The following is a 13887-nucleotide window of genomic DNA, read 5'->3' as shown; positions in this document are numbered from 1 at the left end:
ATCTCGTGGGAGAAATTTGCATGTGTATCTTTGCGAATTTTCCGGGTTGATAAATACCGTGTCGTTTTTCAGAAAACCGGAAAATGGAATGCGATGCATGTTAGAGTGGCTTGGGAGATCTATCATCATCAACAAAAGAGCGGCGAAGGGAAAGGTGGTGCTGCTACCAAAACCGATTTGTTACGCCCGCCGTCACACTTATTCTCACCGAGCGTTCACGCTGGACGTCCCCATGATATAGCTTTCCCACCGACGTTAGCCACCCATCGACCTCCAGGCTTCGATCAACCGCATCCGAGCTCGCTGTTCACGCCGCCCCCCACGCATCTAGGAAAGTCGCCCTTCGCCGCCAGCAACATGTCGCCGTTCACGAGGTAAGACACTCAATGGTGGCTCAATTTCTTCTTTTTATTTCATTTCAGTTTGTAGTTATTCTTAATTGTACTTTTTTCATTTGTTTTCTGTCGCTTTTCGCTCTTTATTTTTTTTTTCTTCTCTGGTAATTGGGCTTTGGCCTGTCAAGGGGGGCAATAATAAAAATAATTATAATAATAATAGTAGTACAGTAGAACCTCCATTATCCGGGTGCGGATTATCCATGCCTCGATTATCCGTGCATTACAAAAAACATACAAATCGAGGGCCAACTACTTCGTATTTTTGCTTCCAATGTTAGAAAAGTTAAAATTTTAAATTTCATGAGTGACAGTTGGTGTAGTTTAACCCTTTAACTGTTATAAACGTATACAGGTGTCCCAGAACTCGTGACCCAGAGAAAAAAGGCTTATGAAGACAACAATTCTGAATCAAAATTTCGAAACAAAAATTTGTTACCTTAAAAAATTATCGAGTTAAGAGAAAAAATCGGTAGCCAATCTCGAAGCTGAACAGAATTTGAAAATCGGTAACTATGGACACATCCTATCATTCATTGGTCCGATCAACATTACACTCTCGTTGCCTAGGATATTTTACTCCATCTCTATAGAATAAGCTTCCGGGATTGGTTGTTAATTTTTTATCCTTTCTTAAATACTATTAAGCTTTTGTGTTTTGAAATTTACGATCTGTGCTGCTGTCGGCACCCTTCCTTGCTTCATGAGTCATGAGTTCTGGCACACCTGTATATACGTTTTGACATTTTTCTCATAAACTACAAAAGATGAGAATTTGAAATTTTGGGAACAAAAATAAGCGAATAAGACAAATTGAATGACAATATTCACGTATTTGTGAAACTTCCGGTTATGCCGGAAGTCGTAGTCAACTTGCTTATTTAAAGTGGAACATCCTATATATTATAGTATTTTCAGATTCTACATCCAAATTAAGGGTGATTTGATGTATAGTGTACTACACTTAAATTTAACCATTTCACAGATATCTTGATTTTTGTAAAAAAAAATGTACAATACAAGAGAAATTTTCTTTCCGAGATAAGTTAACTATTCCAAAATCGCCATTTTAATATTGGACAATAAGCACAATACAAACGTACAATGAAATCTTGCATCAACTTTATGTATTGGACACCTATTTCCTATTAAAAATACGGAAAAAAGAAGTGTTTTTACTCTTATGTTTCCAATTTTTTTTAAACATGCTTTGGAATAGTGACAATTCAATTTTTATGTAGATCTTTTCTAAACAAAATTGGTGGTCAAATAGAAATTAAAAATACTCAAAAATGTTTGTGAAAATATTTTTTTTTTAATGAAAAATTATTTTTTTTTAATTGAGATATTTCAGAAATGATACAATTTAGGTATTGCATGGTATATAGAAAGTGATTTTCAATTTGCATATAGAATTCAAAAATGCAATAAAATATAGGGTGTTCTATTTAAAATAAGCAAATTGACTGCCACTTCTGACATAACCAGAAGTGTCAAGTAAATGTGAAATTATTTATTTGATTCCTCTTATCCGCTTACTTTTCTCCCCAAAATTTCAAATTTTTATCATTTGCAAAACGTACATATACGTTTACAACAGTTAAAGGGTTAATAAAATTTAAGTCAGTGTAGAGAGCAAAAACAAAATTATGAGTTAAAATTTCAAACTTTGAATAGTAGTGTTCGCAAACATTAAGAAAAATGCTTAAAACAAATTCTTTTGTAATGAAATTCTTTATAATTAAGGAAACTGAAAACTCAAGTGGCAGAGAAAATTTTTTTCACCACGAAATAGTTACTTTTATGTAATATGTCTGATAAGAGTTGATTATTTCTTTCAATATTTCAAATTGTTATTGATAAGATGTTGATAAATGTTGTTAAAGTTTTTAAATACAGAGTGATTCTTATTAATATTAATCATAGACGGCTTTGCAAATTTTGACGTAGTTTGCTACTCGTTGAACGTGTTACACATCAGCGTAGAATTGACGGGGGTTAGGGTCCATGTAATAATTAATTATTTTTTGGCAATATTGAACATTAAACTACTGCTACTTGATATGCACCATTAATGCAAATTAAAACCGTGCAAATCTAGTGTAGTCAAAGCACATTTTGGACCATTAAAATTATTTTTTTTTACCGCGAAATGTCACCACATGATACGCCATTGGGCTCCAACTTCGCTGTCACTGATCTGTCATCTGTGAAATCAAATGTTAAGTGTCAGATTTGCGGTGGTACAAGACAGATGAACACTTTATGAGCTTGTCTCATTGTTGCTTGGTAACAAATAACAAAATAACGTTCACCAGTGCAAAACGCAGTTTTTTCTAACTTGAGCAAAATCGTATGGTGTAAGAAAACACATGTTCAAAAAATGTCAACGCACCCTGTAATTAATATTAATAAGAATCACCCTGTATTTAAAATGAAAAAAACGTTCCAAATAATTCTGTTGCCTTAAAGCGAGTGTTTATTGAAGCACGGATAATCGAGGTTGTACTGTAATATTTTTCTTATTTTGTCACCGTTGCAGGTATGGTACCGGTTTCGGATCGACCTCGGCCGGGTCGCCGTTCGGAGTCTCCCCCTTCGCCAGCACCAGAGACTTGGCTTTGGGGTCTTTGCACGACCCTTGGCGAGGCCTACAAAGGACAGTTCCGAATTTCCCGCCAAGCGTAAACGCGTTACCTCCAAGCATGCCTGGTTTGGCGCCACCGACTCCGTGGAGCATCAAACCCGACCCAATACTCGAACAACGGGAACGTGAAGCCCGCGAGCGCGAAGAACGAGAACGGGAACGCTTACGCCGAGAACGCGAGGAACGAGAAAGGAGAGATCGCGAAGAGAAGCAGAGGCGGTTGGAACAACAGGTATTTGTAAGTTTTTCGTTTGGTTTTCTGGGTACTAATTTCACAGTTGCAGCAACAACAAGAACGGGAGCGTCGCGAGAAAGAGCGCCGGGAAATGGAACGCCGCGAACTGGAGCGGGAACGAGAACGGGAACGGGAAAGGGAGCGGGAACGCCTCCTCCACCAGCAACGCTTGGCGGAGTCGGCCAAACAACTCGCTCCTCCAGTTATGCGCGACCGTTCGCCGCTACGGAACGGTCAAGCGGACCCTTCAGACATCCGTGTTAAGGAAGAACCACGATCTAAAGAAGAAGAACTGTTGGTGCGGACGGATCCGCGATACCACCCGTTCTTGCGCCATCCGCCGTTGCAGCCTCCAGTGTTGGACCGCTCCCGAATGCTGCCGCACGGTTTACCGCATTACGCGCCACCGCCTCCGGCAGCCTCTCATTGGCCGCCCACGACGGATCCTTTCTATCGTTACGAACCGTTGCGATACAATCCACTCGTCGACGTCATGCGAGCTGAGGAAGAGCGTGCAAAGTTGTTCAGTGCGTACGCCGCACATCCTAGCCAACTAAGAAAAGATCCGGGATTGATGCATTTGCGTCCTGGTCCGGCCCCGCCGCCACCATCTCAACACCATAAAATGAGCGTGACGCCCCCGACGGACTTGCACAAGAAAGAGGAGCCGCGATAGCGAATAGCGTGTGATAAAAACTAGTGGATGAGATTGAAACTTTCTGGGGATTTGACCAGGGCGACATAAGATGTAGAGAGTGGTACCTGCTACTTACTGGTCCAAATCGAGCAAAATCGTACTACTGGCGTTCTTCAAAATCAAAATCGTACTTTAAACTAGTGACAGGCTTAGCTGTTCTCGTTTTGGGGGTACCACTCATCATTCATGATCTCATTATATAGCATAATCAAAAGATAAATTAAGAAGGGGGCTATCGTTCCTAGAAATATTTTTGCAGTGGTTTTGTATGTATAATGTGTAGTTTTATGCATATAAACAGCCGTCAGCATCCCTGAAATTGAACCCATACTGACAACTGTGAGAGTGTCAAGTTGTCATCATGGGTGCCGAAACTGCCTAAGAAATGATTGTATATAAAATTATTAAAACAGCTTCTACGTGGACGTAAAGCCGACGTCATGTCCTCTGTTTTATTTTTTACTTTTTATTTATTTGTGTACATTTTCATTAAGTAATTTATTTAAGACTGATGACTTATCATCTCTTATATACATAGCTCATTTTATTTATACTTTAATTTGTAAGATTCAAGCGGCTGCAGTTATTTATTTTACACTCCATGGGGCCTGATTTGAATGACGTCAACGCAATAAATAGCCTGAATTTGCAGTGGTCCCATCGTGCGTGCCAGCGTGCTCGGTACAAATTTTATTTAAAAAAATTCAATTCGTGTGTGTGTCTTTTAACTAATTTGAAGAATACTCAGTGCCAAAATTCGGTTTTATTTTGTATATAGAGCGTACCATGTGGACCAATTTTACGTTCTTTTTTCTATTTCAACCTGGTACTTTGGCACGTACTTTTTATGTCAAGGGGTGGCGTGAATTTACCCCACATTCGTGACGAGGTAGCTTGTAATATAATTAAGTCATAATCGCGTGTAGATACCCGCCTTGTCAAGATACATTTCGATATAATGTAGATAAATCACTGTGCTCTATTTAATGTTTGTTAGGAGGAAAAAAACAATTTTTTATGTGTACGATTCTGAAAGAATCGAGTGATGTAATATATAATAAATATTGTTTCTATGATATTAGAAACATTAGTCATACAGAAGACGTGTCGTTTCAGATTTATGACCCGTCCCTGGTCGCAAGAGAGCATTCTTTTATTAATTACTACGATCGGCATTTTTCCCCACATCCCAGTTGATATACAGTGACGGCCAAAATAAAGTGGACCATTCAAAAATTGAGCTGTGTAAAACAGACTTTTAAATAAAGTAGGCACAATAATAACACTGCGCAACAGCACTTTTTTTCAAAGATTTAAAAGGGGTTTCTGGATATACAAGGCGTTCTGATTACGAAACAGTAATCGGTTTTTCAAGATCAGCTCTAGTTTTCGAAAAAATAGCAAATTTAATGTCAAATTTCAGGCTAAATCAGCTAAACATACTGAATTTTCTATTATCTATTTAAAATCGATGTTACTCTGCAAACAATGCGATTAAATGTTAGAGTAACATTGCTTAGAAGATTGGAGTGACAAATGTCGAAAACGCAAAAATTGGTAAAATTTTATGATTTAAGACTAAACACTGGAAAGAGATCGATGAAAATCGTAAATTTACACTTAAATTGATTAAATTAAACAGACAGACTTTTGATTTTCCTCTTCTTGTTGCCAAAATCGCTTCTTCGAAATTTGGAAAAACAATTGAAAATCAAAAAACTAGAGCTGGTATCATAAATCTGTCGACGGTTTATGAAGAGACTTCATTGGAAAAAATAGAAAAGTTAAATTTTGTTGAACTGTGTAATCATTGGAGGCATAAATATGACATAAAACAAACGAAAAAATTGACATTGATGCATGTTTACAATCATAGACTCTACTTATACAGTAGTTTGTTTATTTTCGTTTACCATATCTGAAAAACAAAAACAATGAAAACGGTTTTAGTTAATTATTTTTCTTTTTTTTTTTATTTTTATTTGTTTTAATTTTTTATTAGGAATAAAATTTTAATTTGAACTATACTGGCGTTAAAGCTCGCTAAAGCTAATATCCAAGTACAGTCGGGGTTAAATTATTTTGGACGTCAGTCATTTAATTATCATAAAGTGTAAAGCACCCTTTATTTATTTCATTGTTACTGTTACTTTTAACAAAATTGCGTAAATTTCACATGTGAAATTGAGAGTAATGCGAAGACTACACTCAAATTTTGAAAATGTCAAAAAAATTACGTCCAATATATTTTGATCGCGACTGTATCACCACTTTCATTGTGTATTTAGGAACACGTGAAAGTACCATTGTAAAACTCCTTTGAATGCTTCTAAAACCCAAAAAATATCTCCTAATGCTGTAAGTGACGTAATGTTACCTCCAACTGTCAAGGAACGTCTAATTCAAACCAAGTCCTACGTTTTCATTGATTTTTGTTTTTCACGGATAACTAAATCTGAAATTTTCTTAATCATTATTGTACAGTACTGTACTTTTAATGTTTCGGAAATTTACAAAATACGTCTTGTAAGTGCCTATTATTGGTAGTTATAACGTCCGATTAGTAGTTCAACAGTTTAATTTTTGGCCTAGATTAGAATGTCGTTCAAGAGCTGTACCACTTTTTTTGGCCGTCACTGTACTGCGGTCGTCATTTTTTCCCCAAAGCCCAGTTTATACACTCACGGCCAACTTGTTTTGTGCGTCTGTCATAGTTTCGGTTTGTCAAAGTGTAAAACAACCTTATGTCATTTATATTGTCACTTTTGGCAAAAATAATTGAAATTTGCACGTCAAATTGACAGTAATGCTGTCTAAATAAAAAACGGGTCCGTAGGAGACATTTATATTTATTGTTACAACACAACTCGGGTTTCCGCTTATTTACAAATCGCTTTAAATACTCCTAATCTAATTACTTTCTGTACCACATCTGCAAAGCGTTGTACCTCTTAACTTTCTTCTGTAGTTGTAAGATGCCATACAACAGAGCCTCGGCAGTGGGGGGACAACCTGGCACGTAAATATCCACAGGGATAATTCGATCACAACCCCTTAAACAAACTTTTAGCCCCATTTCTCTCTGTCTTGTCATACAAACCTAACAACTGAATATGAATAATGATAATAACCGCCCCCGTTGGCGCAACTGCCCATGGAAACTACCCATCTAGGATCGGGCATCTGGTCGTACACCTTCCTCAACGCTGGTGCCATTTTATTCGTCAAAGTTCCTGCGATAATGATCACATCAGCTTGTCTCGGCGACGCACGAAAAACCACCCCAAATCTGTCCATGTCGTATCTGGGGGCGGCGATGTGCATCATTTCCACAGCACAACACGCGAGACCGAAAGTCAAAGGCCACATGGAACCTTTGCGGCCCCAATTGAGGAGATCATCGAGACGAGCCAAGGAGTATTCGGCTAGGTTACTCGTTTTTTGGAACGGAGAGTACGGGCGAGGCGAGGGGGCTACTTCTGTCTGTGTGCTTTGATTCCGGACGGGGGGTGTGAAGCTGCCGGTGACAATCTTCGCCAACGAGGGAACATTTGCGGTGCCCTTACTAGAGGCGATCGCTGTGCGGATCATCTGGAATTTGAGGTTAAGGCGATTAGTGTCAGTGCGGTTTTACAATCTTGAGGAGATGACTGGGGGAGGTCAAAAGGGCGAACTTTCGAGGAAAAATTACCTTTTTTTATTAAGTGCGACTGATATTTTGCTTGGTTTTGACAGATTTACGTAATGAAAGATGTTGACGTTTAACGATTTGACATTCAATTGACACTAGTGACATTTCTGTCAGCTTGCATAAAGCGGGAAATTTAAAAGTAAAATTAGCACAACTTTATTTTCGATACCACATCTGCAAAGTTTTAAAACTCTTAATTTTCCGTTGCAACTGTAAAATTCCATACACAAGCGCCTCAGCAGTCGGGGGGCACCCCGGTACATAAATATCCACAGGCACGATCCGATCACACCCCCTAAAACACCACTTTAGAGCACCCCTTGTACCCTCAACCTTTGACTCACCTCACCACAGCGTACGAATAATGGTAGTACCCACCCCCATTGGCGCAACTCCCCATGGAAATCACCCATCGCGGCTCAGGCATTTGGTCGTAGATTTTCCGAAACGCGGGGGCCATTTTATTTGTCAGGGTCCCTGCCACTATAATGATGTCCGTTTGGCGGGGCGAAGCTCTAAAAAGCGCCCCATATCGGTCTAAATCGTATCGGGGGGTTGCCGTGTGTACCATTTCCACTGCGCAGCACGCGAGACCGAACATTAGGGGGTAGGTGGCCCCTTTGCGCCCCCAGTTTATGAGATCGTCTAAGCGGGTCAAAGCGTATTCAAATGAAGACGATTTTGGAAGAGGGGCGGCTTGGGTGGCGGCGGTTCGGAGGAAAACGGGGGCGGCGCGAGGGAACATCTGGAAATTAGTGTTAATTCATTCGACACCAATAAGACTTGTTTTACTTACGTTTGGATGATTTTCATGTGTAATCACAACAGAACTGCTGTGTAATACTTGAGATAGGTAATTAAATGTAATCTACTGCGCGTTCACCTTTCTGGGAAGCCTTGAAAACATGCAATGCTGGATCTATCATCAGTATCGATTGTTGACTTTAGATTGTTTACACAGCCAAAATAGCAATGTTTGTAATAAAACCAGATCAAAGTGCGGCGTTTTCCAATGAGACTCCTTGTCCAGCAACAAATTTTATTCATGTGAAAGGTACAAAAGTAAAACACTTCTCTTATCACATATAGACTCATCCAACATCAAAGAAAACCATCGCGACACCAACTGGGAAACAATCCATCTCTCTAATGCCGCCCGTTCTGTATCTTCATCTTCTTTTTTTGTGGCTCCTCCACGTCGTCTTTCATTAAAAACGGAACTTTACATTCCAAGAGCATGTTGGAATCCGGGGGTAAACCTAGACAAGCTTTCATAACATTTTCAATACAAGTTCTTTGTTTAAAGAGGGCGTTAACAACGGGAGTCCCTGAAGGCACCAGAGGCGCCTTACAAAGATAACTGAGAAGCGAAAGAACGCTGTGAAATCCGGTGAAGGTTGAATCCGGTTCGTTCCGTCTCTTCATTTGAATTCTTTGGCATAGTTCTGCTAGGATTATCAAATCGAGAATGATTGGAGTGGCGAGGAGGGAATCCTCGCAGGTGTTGTGTACGACTATGGTGTTGAGCCCCCCCATCATGATCTCAGAGGTGTACTCATCGAGAGCGCGCTTGGAATCCCCTAAAGAATATTTCAACAACTCTCTCTCTCTCAAGGGGTAGTTTCTAACTTACCGACGTAAGGGACGTATTTGATAACAACGACATGATCAGGCTTCTCTCCAGGTTTATACAACACCTTGTTGGAGTCAACCATGTCATCCACCACGTTACTCTTCGAAATCTCCTTCGACCGAAACTGCTTGGGTGCCGAAAGATTCATCCCGTCGTTGTTCCCCAGATGGTTGTAACTAACAATACTCGTGGGCTTGATCCCTGCGCTCACGAGGAAATCCACCAGGACGCTCTTAATCTTCGTTTGACCGCTCTTGAAGTCGTCACCGGAGATAAACACGTTTGCGTTTTCCGCCATTTCGATGATTCCAGGAACGAAGGTGTTCTGTGGGGAGCCGTTGATATAAGTACAGTTCATGGAGATTGCAGCATAGGCGAAGAGGGTTGATGGGGAGATCTCGGGGTGGTTTGAAGAAATCGCCAGTTTGAGGTTGGCGTACGTGTCGTTGACGCCTTCGAGGATGTCGCTGAAGCGCTCGGTGTTGGCTGTCCATAGCACGATGACCTGGTCGACGTTGGACTTCTTCTTGAAGGTTTCTATGTCTTTGCAGACTTGTTGGAGTTGTTGGAGTTTCGTGCCTTTGATGACGTTGTCCGCGCGGGAAGCCTAGTCATGGTGGATGTTAGCAAAGCAAACAGATTAGATTAGGATTACCTGATTAGCCGCGATGAAATCCTGATCGTAAATCGACGGTCTCGGTTTCAGCAACGCCATCGCCCCCTTTAATTGTTGTTGCAGCCCGGGCTCCAACACCTGCGCTCTTTCCATGGACTCTGCCAAGTTCGCTGAGCTGATGTCCCATCCGTCGATGACCAAGTCGTCTGGGTGCACCGTCGGGAGGAGTTTCCCCAAAGGGGTGTAAATTCCATCCCCAAGTCGTACGGTGCTGGCTTGAGTGAGCGATCCGTACCAATTCGCTTTTTGGATTCCTTTTTTGGTCTGCCAAGACAACCCCTCCTTGTTTGCGAGAATCCCAGCCGTGAACGTACTTCCGTTGTTTCCCCCCCATCCCACCAACATTACCCCAACTCGGGGGACCTTGGTGCGAGTGCGTATCACCAGATGTTCAGTGACGGGTGTGACCTAGAGATTTGGAATGTTACCTTGAACTCGGGAGGGTTCATCTATTCTCGAAGAACAGCCGGCCGGAAAATCAATACTGCATTTTCCGGTCGACTGGAAAATTCCACTTAGTCTTACCTCAATCTTGTTACCTCTTTTTTCCACCTTGGTGGTGAGATAATCATAGTCGGCTTGGATGTAGTCATCGGTGTATGACACGTGGGGGCTTTTGACGACGACGTCCATAATTCTCCACGTTGATGAAGTTTGTGGGTTTGAAGAGCACGAAAATGCGTGGGGCTTCACAACGAAAAACGAACGACGCGTCTGTCGATATGAGACGCCGGACGTTGTACTGAACGTGGCGGCGATGTTTGGAAGTAATCGCGCCTTGGAGCGGCCTGGGAACGGCGCAGTTATTTTAATAGAATATTGACTCAAGTGGTTTGATAATTTTTTGTTTGCCAAACGAGAAATCACAGGGTGCTTTGAAATTTTGACAACTCAAAGCCTCCTTTGAATTTTGCAAAATCCAAGGTCTGCCAACATGAAAAAACTTTGAGGGCCTCCGAATTTATCGGTTTTTCCGCCACCCATTTCGTGGTTCTATAAACTTTGTTTAGCACCGATAAAATAAAATATAAACACCTGTCAGTTTATTGCCCGAATGTTTGCCGAGCGGTTTTATTTATGACTGAAAATGATGCAAAGATGAGGCGGATTTTGAGTTTAAACAAATGTCCCCAGTTGGGAAAAATATTAAAATAAAAACTTGGAGGGCGGGCACCTATCTCCCATCCAGAATTAATAATGAATTCGCAAGGGTTTTCTGAAAGGGGGGGACAGCGGGCATAAATCAATACTCTGCCCCCCTTTTGTAGAAAGGGCGCAGTCACAAGTTAAAAGCAGTGTGGGTAACAGCGTTATTAAGCGAAAAGAAAATTCCGCAAAAGAAAACTCCTACAGTCTCTCAAGGTACTTTCTTTTTTCTTTAAACATAAGAAAAATCGTCACGGCGAAGTTATAAAAAATTCCGCAGATTTTGCATATTTCCGCGAAATTTTTTTCGCTGCGTATTGTAAACAAAACGGATTTATTGTCGATTAAGAGTTTTTCCGCTTGTAATCGACGGAAATGGGCTAGAAATACGATTCTTTCGTCGCGCGTTGGTAAGTTGTCGCGCTTGGTAATTTCTTCATTTCTTTATCACGTTCTGGTTATTCAACATTCAGCTGATTCAAAGAAAATTAGTAAAAATTGTGGTCAATGCTTCTCAAGGACGGGGCAATAAGGTTGAATTTCGCGTGGGCTCGCTTGCACGTCGATTACGTACGGGTGCAGGGGCGGAGTTGCCACAGGTCCGGATTGCGGAGAATTACACTGTACACTTTCCTATTCCTCACACTCTCTTCAACTTTTTTGCTCGCAGATGAAGTCGAGCGTGCAATTCTACCCCAACAAGCACCTGGAGAACATCAGCAAAATGTTCCGGAAACTCCACAATGACGAGGAGTTGGCGGACGTCACCCTCTGCTGCAAAGACGGTTCCATCAAAGCCCACAAGCTCATTTTGGCCGCGAGTAGTCCATACTTCCACCGAATTTTCGCGGAAAACAACCACGACCACTTAATTCTAGTCATGCATGGGATTTCGTACCAGCACCTCCACGACGTGATCGAGCTCATCTACAAAGGGAACGTGGAGGTGCTGCCTGAAGGTCTCAACCCGTTGTATGAACTCGCGGGTGAATTCCAACTGTCTGGAATCTCTGGAGTCCTCCGGGATGAAAACGACAAAGCTAGTAGTGATACGGTATAACACCACTGAGTAATAATAATAAATAAACGGCGGAATTTTCTAGAACGGTCTCCATGGTCGGGACACCAGATACAAAGGCTTGAAGCGCGTCGCGGTGGACTACAAAGACCCAGAGCCCAAAACCGACGCCCCCAAGCCAAGTTTGGATGTTTCAGACGACGGTCTAGAAACCGGTACCAATGAAGACAGTCCTGTTGAAGTTCCGACTGATGTTGAGGACCCTCCGCCTCGACCCGAAATGCCCAAACTGAGCGCTTGGGCTAAGAAACAGCGGAAATTCAAGTGTGATCTCTGTCCGAGCAGTTTTAAGCGTTCTTCGCATTTAACGCGGCACCAGCTTGTCCACACTGGAGAAAGACCGTTCGCGTGTGAGCACTGCGACAAGGCTTTTTCGAGACACGACAAACTCAAGCACCACATTAGGAAGACTCACGAGCAAGATTATGAGGGTGAGCTGCCACATTCCGTTGCTTCGCCCCCCGGCACTCCACTACCGTTTGTAAGTGACCACTTAAAGAACAATCGAAACGTTTTAGATTATTTCCCATGTTCGCAGTGAAGCTGAAGACTCAATGATGAACCCTCCGAAGCGACCTAGGGGGCGTCCCAGGAAATATCCAGTCGCGCAAAAACCCCTCATTAAAAGGGGGAGAGGAAGACCACGACTCAACTCTAGTCGATCTGAAGGAGGAAACGGGGAGAATTACGATATCACGAATTTACCCTATGGAGACTTGGAGTATCTCATTATGCCAATACAAGACACAGAAATGATAGAGCCCTACGTCGAGATCAAAACGGAAAAAGACGAACCAGAGCAAGTAGAGAAGCAGACTAACGCACCGGAGAAAGTGGAAGAGAAGGAAAAAGAAGAAAAAACTGAGGAAGCTCCTAGTATCACGAATACCACGAATTTGGAAATTTTAGAAAACAAGATTGCCAAGATTGGGGAGTGCACAATATCTGTCGCCAATCACCAGTGAACAAACGTTTATTTCCAATGTTAAGATTTGAAAAATTTAGATATGTTACGTTCGTTAGGTTGTCAGCAGTGCATATTTCACAAAAACAAGTCCATTTTAAATAAAGCTAGACCCAAATAACCAGTCGATTTTTCATTTTTCAAAAATTAACATATTGGTCAGATAATTACACTTAATTTAAGCAATTAAAGCAAAATTACTTACCAAAGACGATCAAATAACTTGACAAGTGAACTTAACAACAGCACAATCACAATTTTAAACCGGTTTTGTCAAGTTGGTAAAATAAATAATGAGTTTCCATGGTAACGAGAGTTTTGCGCTACCACGACCAATGATGGTGCAGGGTTGTGCTCACGTGCCTTTTGTGGCCAACTTCACTAGGTTCTCTTGAAATACACCAGTAAAAAACACGTGAAAAACGGATAAGACCTCTAATTTAAGATTAATGACTTGGTTATTCCGTTGTAATTATGTGTCTAAAGATAGGACAAATCTTTGACGTATGTCTTGGCACTATTTAAATTTAACTCAATATTTTTTTGAGATTTTCAATTTGAATTTTCTTGGAAAATCGTAGAGATGGCGAAAAACTAATACTAGAAATGTGTTCCAAATGATGATATGTGCAAAGTTTCGTGTTGAACTGAAGAATTTTATGTTTTTTTGCCCAAAACTTAAAGTTTCGTTGAAACCGATTTATTTCACCAATTGGAAGCTCAGA

At 41.1% G+C, this 13887-nt stretch overlaps 5 protein-coding genes across 12 annotated transcripts in view; 2 read left to right on the top strand and 3 right to left on the bottom strand.

Annotated features, from left to right (window-relative positions):
- The window catches only part of tay (tay bridge kinase), a 32157-nt gene extending 27082 nt beyond the window's left edge, over positions 1-5075 (top strand). For 4 of the 7 annotated variants that reach the window (XM_088040399.1, XM_088040402.1, XM_088040401.1 and 1 more), the window contains 3 exons: positions 73-374; positions 2938-3280; positions 3327-5075. In XM_088040399.1, the coding sequence (XP_087896525.1) occupies positions 73-374; positions 2938-3280; positions 3327-3953 (1272 nt within the window). In that variant the 3' untranslated portion in view covers positions 3954-5075. Of the gene's footprint in view, positions 1-72; positions 375-2937; positions 3281-3320 lie in introns of all 7 variants that reach the window. The other 3 variants (XM_088040403.1, XM_088040398.1, XM_088040400.1) reach the window with 2 other exon arrangements.
- A 1728-nt stretch (positions 5076-6803) lies between these two features.
- Positions 6804-7757, bottom strand: LOC148172121 (uncharacterized). Its single transcript, XM_088040576.1, has 3 exons — positions 7666-7757; positions 7075-7565; positions 6804-7027 (listed from the first exon to the last, which is right to left on the bottom strand). Exons 2-3 carry the CDS (start codon positions 7563-7565, stop codon positions 6889-6891), a joined length of 630 nt encoding a protein of 209 aa, XP_087896702.1. The 5' UTR covers positions 7666-7757; the 3' UTR covers positions 6804-6888.
- Positions 7758-7805: 48 nt separating this feature from the next.
- Positions 7806-8554, bottom strand: LOC148172120 (uncharacterized). Its single transcript, XM_088040577.1, has 3 exons — positions 8462-8554; positions 8010-8410; positions 7806-7960 (listed from the first exon to the last, which is right to left on the bottom strand). Exons 2-3 carry the CDS (start codon positions 8408-8410, stop codon positions 7822-7824), a joined length of 540 nt encoding a protein of 179 aa, XP_087896703.1. The 5' UTR covers positions 8462-8554; the 3' UTR covers positions 7806-7821.
- A 133-nt stretch (positions 8555-8687) lies between these two features.
- On the bottom strand, positions 8688-13545 carry Inos (Inositol-3-phosphate synthase). Of its 2 annotated transcripts, XM_088040572.1 has the most exons (5): positions 13368-13545; positions 10500-10762; positions 9954-10382; positions 9299-9905; positions 8688-9245 (listed from the first exon to the last, which is right to left on the bottom strand). In XM_088040572.1, the coding sequence occupies exons 2-5, from the start codon at positions 10605-10607 to the stop codon at positions 8812-8814; spliced, it is 1578 nt and encodes a 525-aa protein (XP_087896698.1). In that variant the 5' UTR covers positions 10608-10762; positions 13368-13545; the 3' UTR covers positions 8688-8811. The 2 variants fall into 2 exon arrangements, with proteins under 2 accessions (XP_087896698.1, XP_087896700.1); XM_088040574.1 differs by lacking the exon at positions 13368-13545 and having other exon boundaries at positions 10500-10799.
- Positions 11038-13287, top strand: LOC148172119 (uncharacterized). The gene is made up of 4 exons (XM_088040575.1): positions 11038-11336; positions 11791-12174; positions 12224-12679; positions 12717-13287. Exons 2-4 carry the CDS (start codon positions 11791-11793, stop codon positions 13161-13163), a joined length of 1287 nt encoding a protein of 428 aa, XP_087896701.1. The 5' UTR covers positions 11038-11336; the 3' UTR covers positions 13164-13287.
- Positions 13546-13887: the final 342 nt, after the last annotated feature.

The sequence above is a fragment of the Gnatocerus cornutus genome, chromosome 7, assembly GCF_029298725.1.
Source record: "Gnatocerus cornutus isolate USDA-ARS CGAHR chromosome 7, icGnaCorn1.1, whole genome shotgun sequence".
NCBI lineage: Eukaryota > Metazoa > Arthropoda > Insecta > Coleoptera > Tenebrionidae > Gnatocerus > Gnatocerus cornutus.
Note: the sequence above shows the minus strand (reverse complement) of the source record. Positions and strands in the feature narration are given on the sequence as shown.

Excerpts from the sequence above, each read along its gene's own strand:
- LOC148172119 (XM_088040575.1), top strand. The coding sequence starts at position 11,791 with ATGAAGTCGAGCGTGCAATTCTACCCCAACAAGCACCTGGAGAACATC. Across the intron at positions 12,175-12,223 it reads ACAAAGCTAGTAGTGATACG|AACGGTCTCCATGGTCGGGA; the intron begins GTATAACACCAC and ends GGAATTTTCTAG. Across the intron at positions 12,680-12,716 it reads CCGGCACTCCACTACCGTTT|ATTATTTCCCATGTTCGCAG; the intron begins GTAAGTGACCAC and ends GAAACGTTTTAG.
- LOC148172121 (XM_088040576.1), bottom strand. The coding sequence starts at position 7,565 with ATGATCCGCACAGCGATCGCCTCTAGTAAGGGCACCGCAAATGTTCCC. Across the intron at positions 7,028-7,074 it reads TATTCATATTCAGTTGTTAG|GGGTTGTGATCGAATTATCC; the intron begins GTTTGTATGACA and ends AGTTTGTTTAAG.
- Inos (XM_088040572.1), bottom strand. The coding sequence starts at position 10,607 with ATGGACGTCGTCGTCAAAAGCCCCCACGTGTCATACACCGATGACTAC. Across the intron at positions 9,906-9,953 it reads ATTTCATCGCGGCTAATCAG|GCTTCCCGCGCGGACAACGT; the intron begins GTAATCCTAATC and ends CACCATGACTAG. Across the intron at positions 9,246-9,298 it reads CAAATACGTCCCTTACGTCG|GGGATTCCAAGCGCGCTCTC; the intron begins GTAAGTTAGAAA and ends AATATTCTTTAG.
- LOC148172120 (XM_088040577.1), bottom strand. The coding sequence starts at position 8,410 with ATGTTCCCTCGCGCCGCCCCCGTTTTCCTCCGAACCGCCGCCACCCAA. Across the intron at positions 7,961-8,009 it reads TATTCGTACGCTGTGGTGAG|GGGGTGTGATCGGATCGTGC; the intron begins GTGAGTCAAAGG and ends GTGGTGTTTTAG.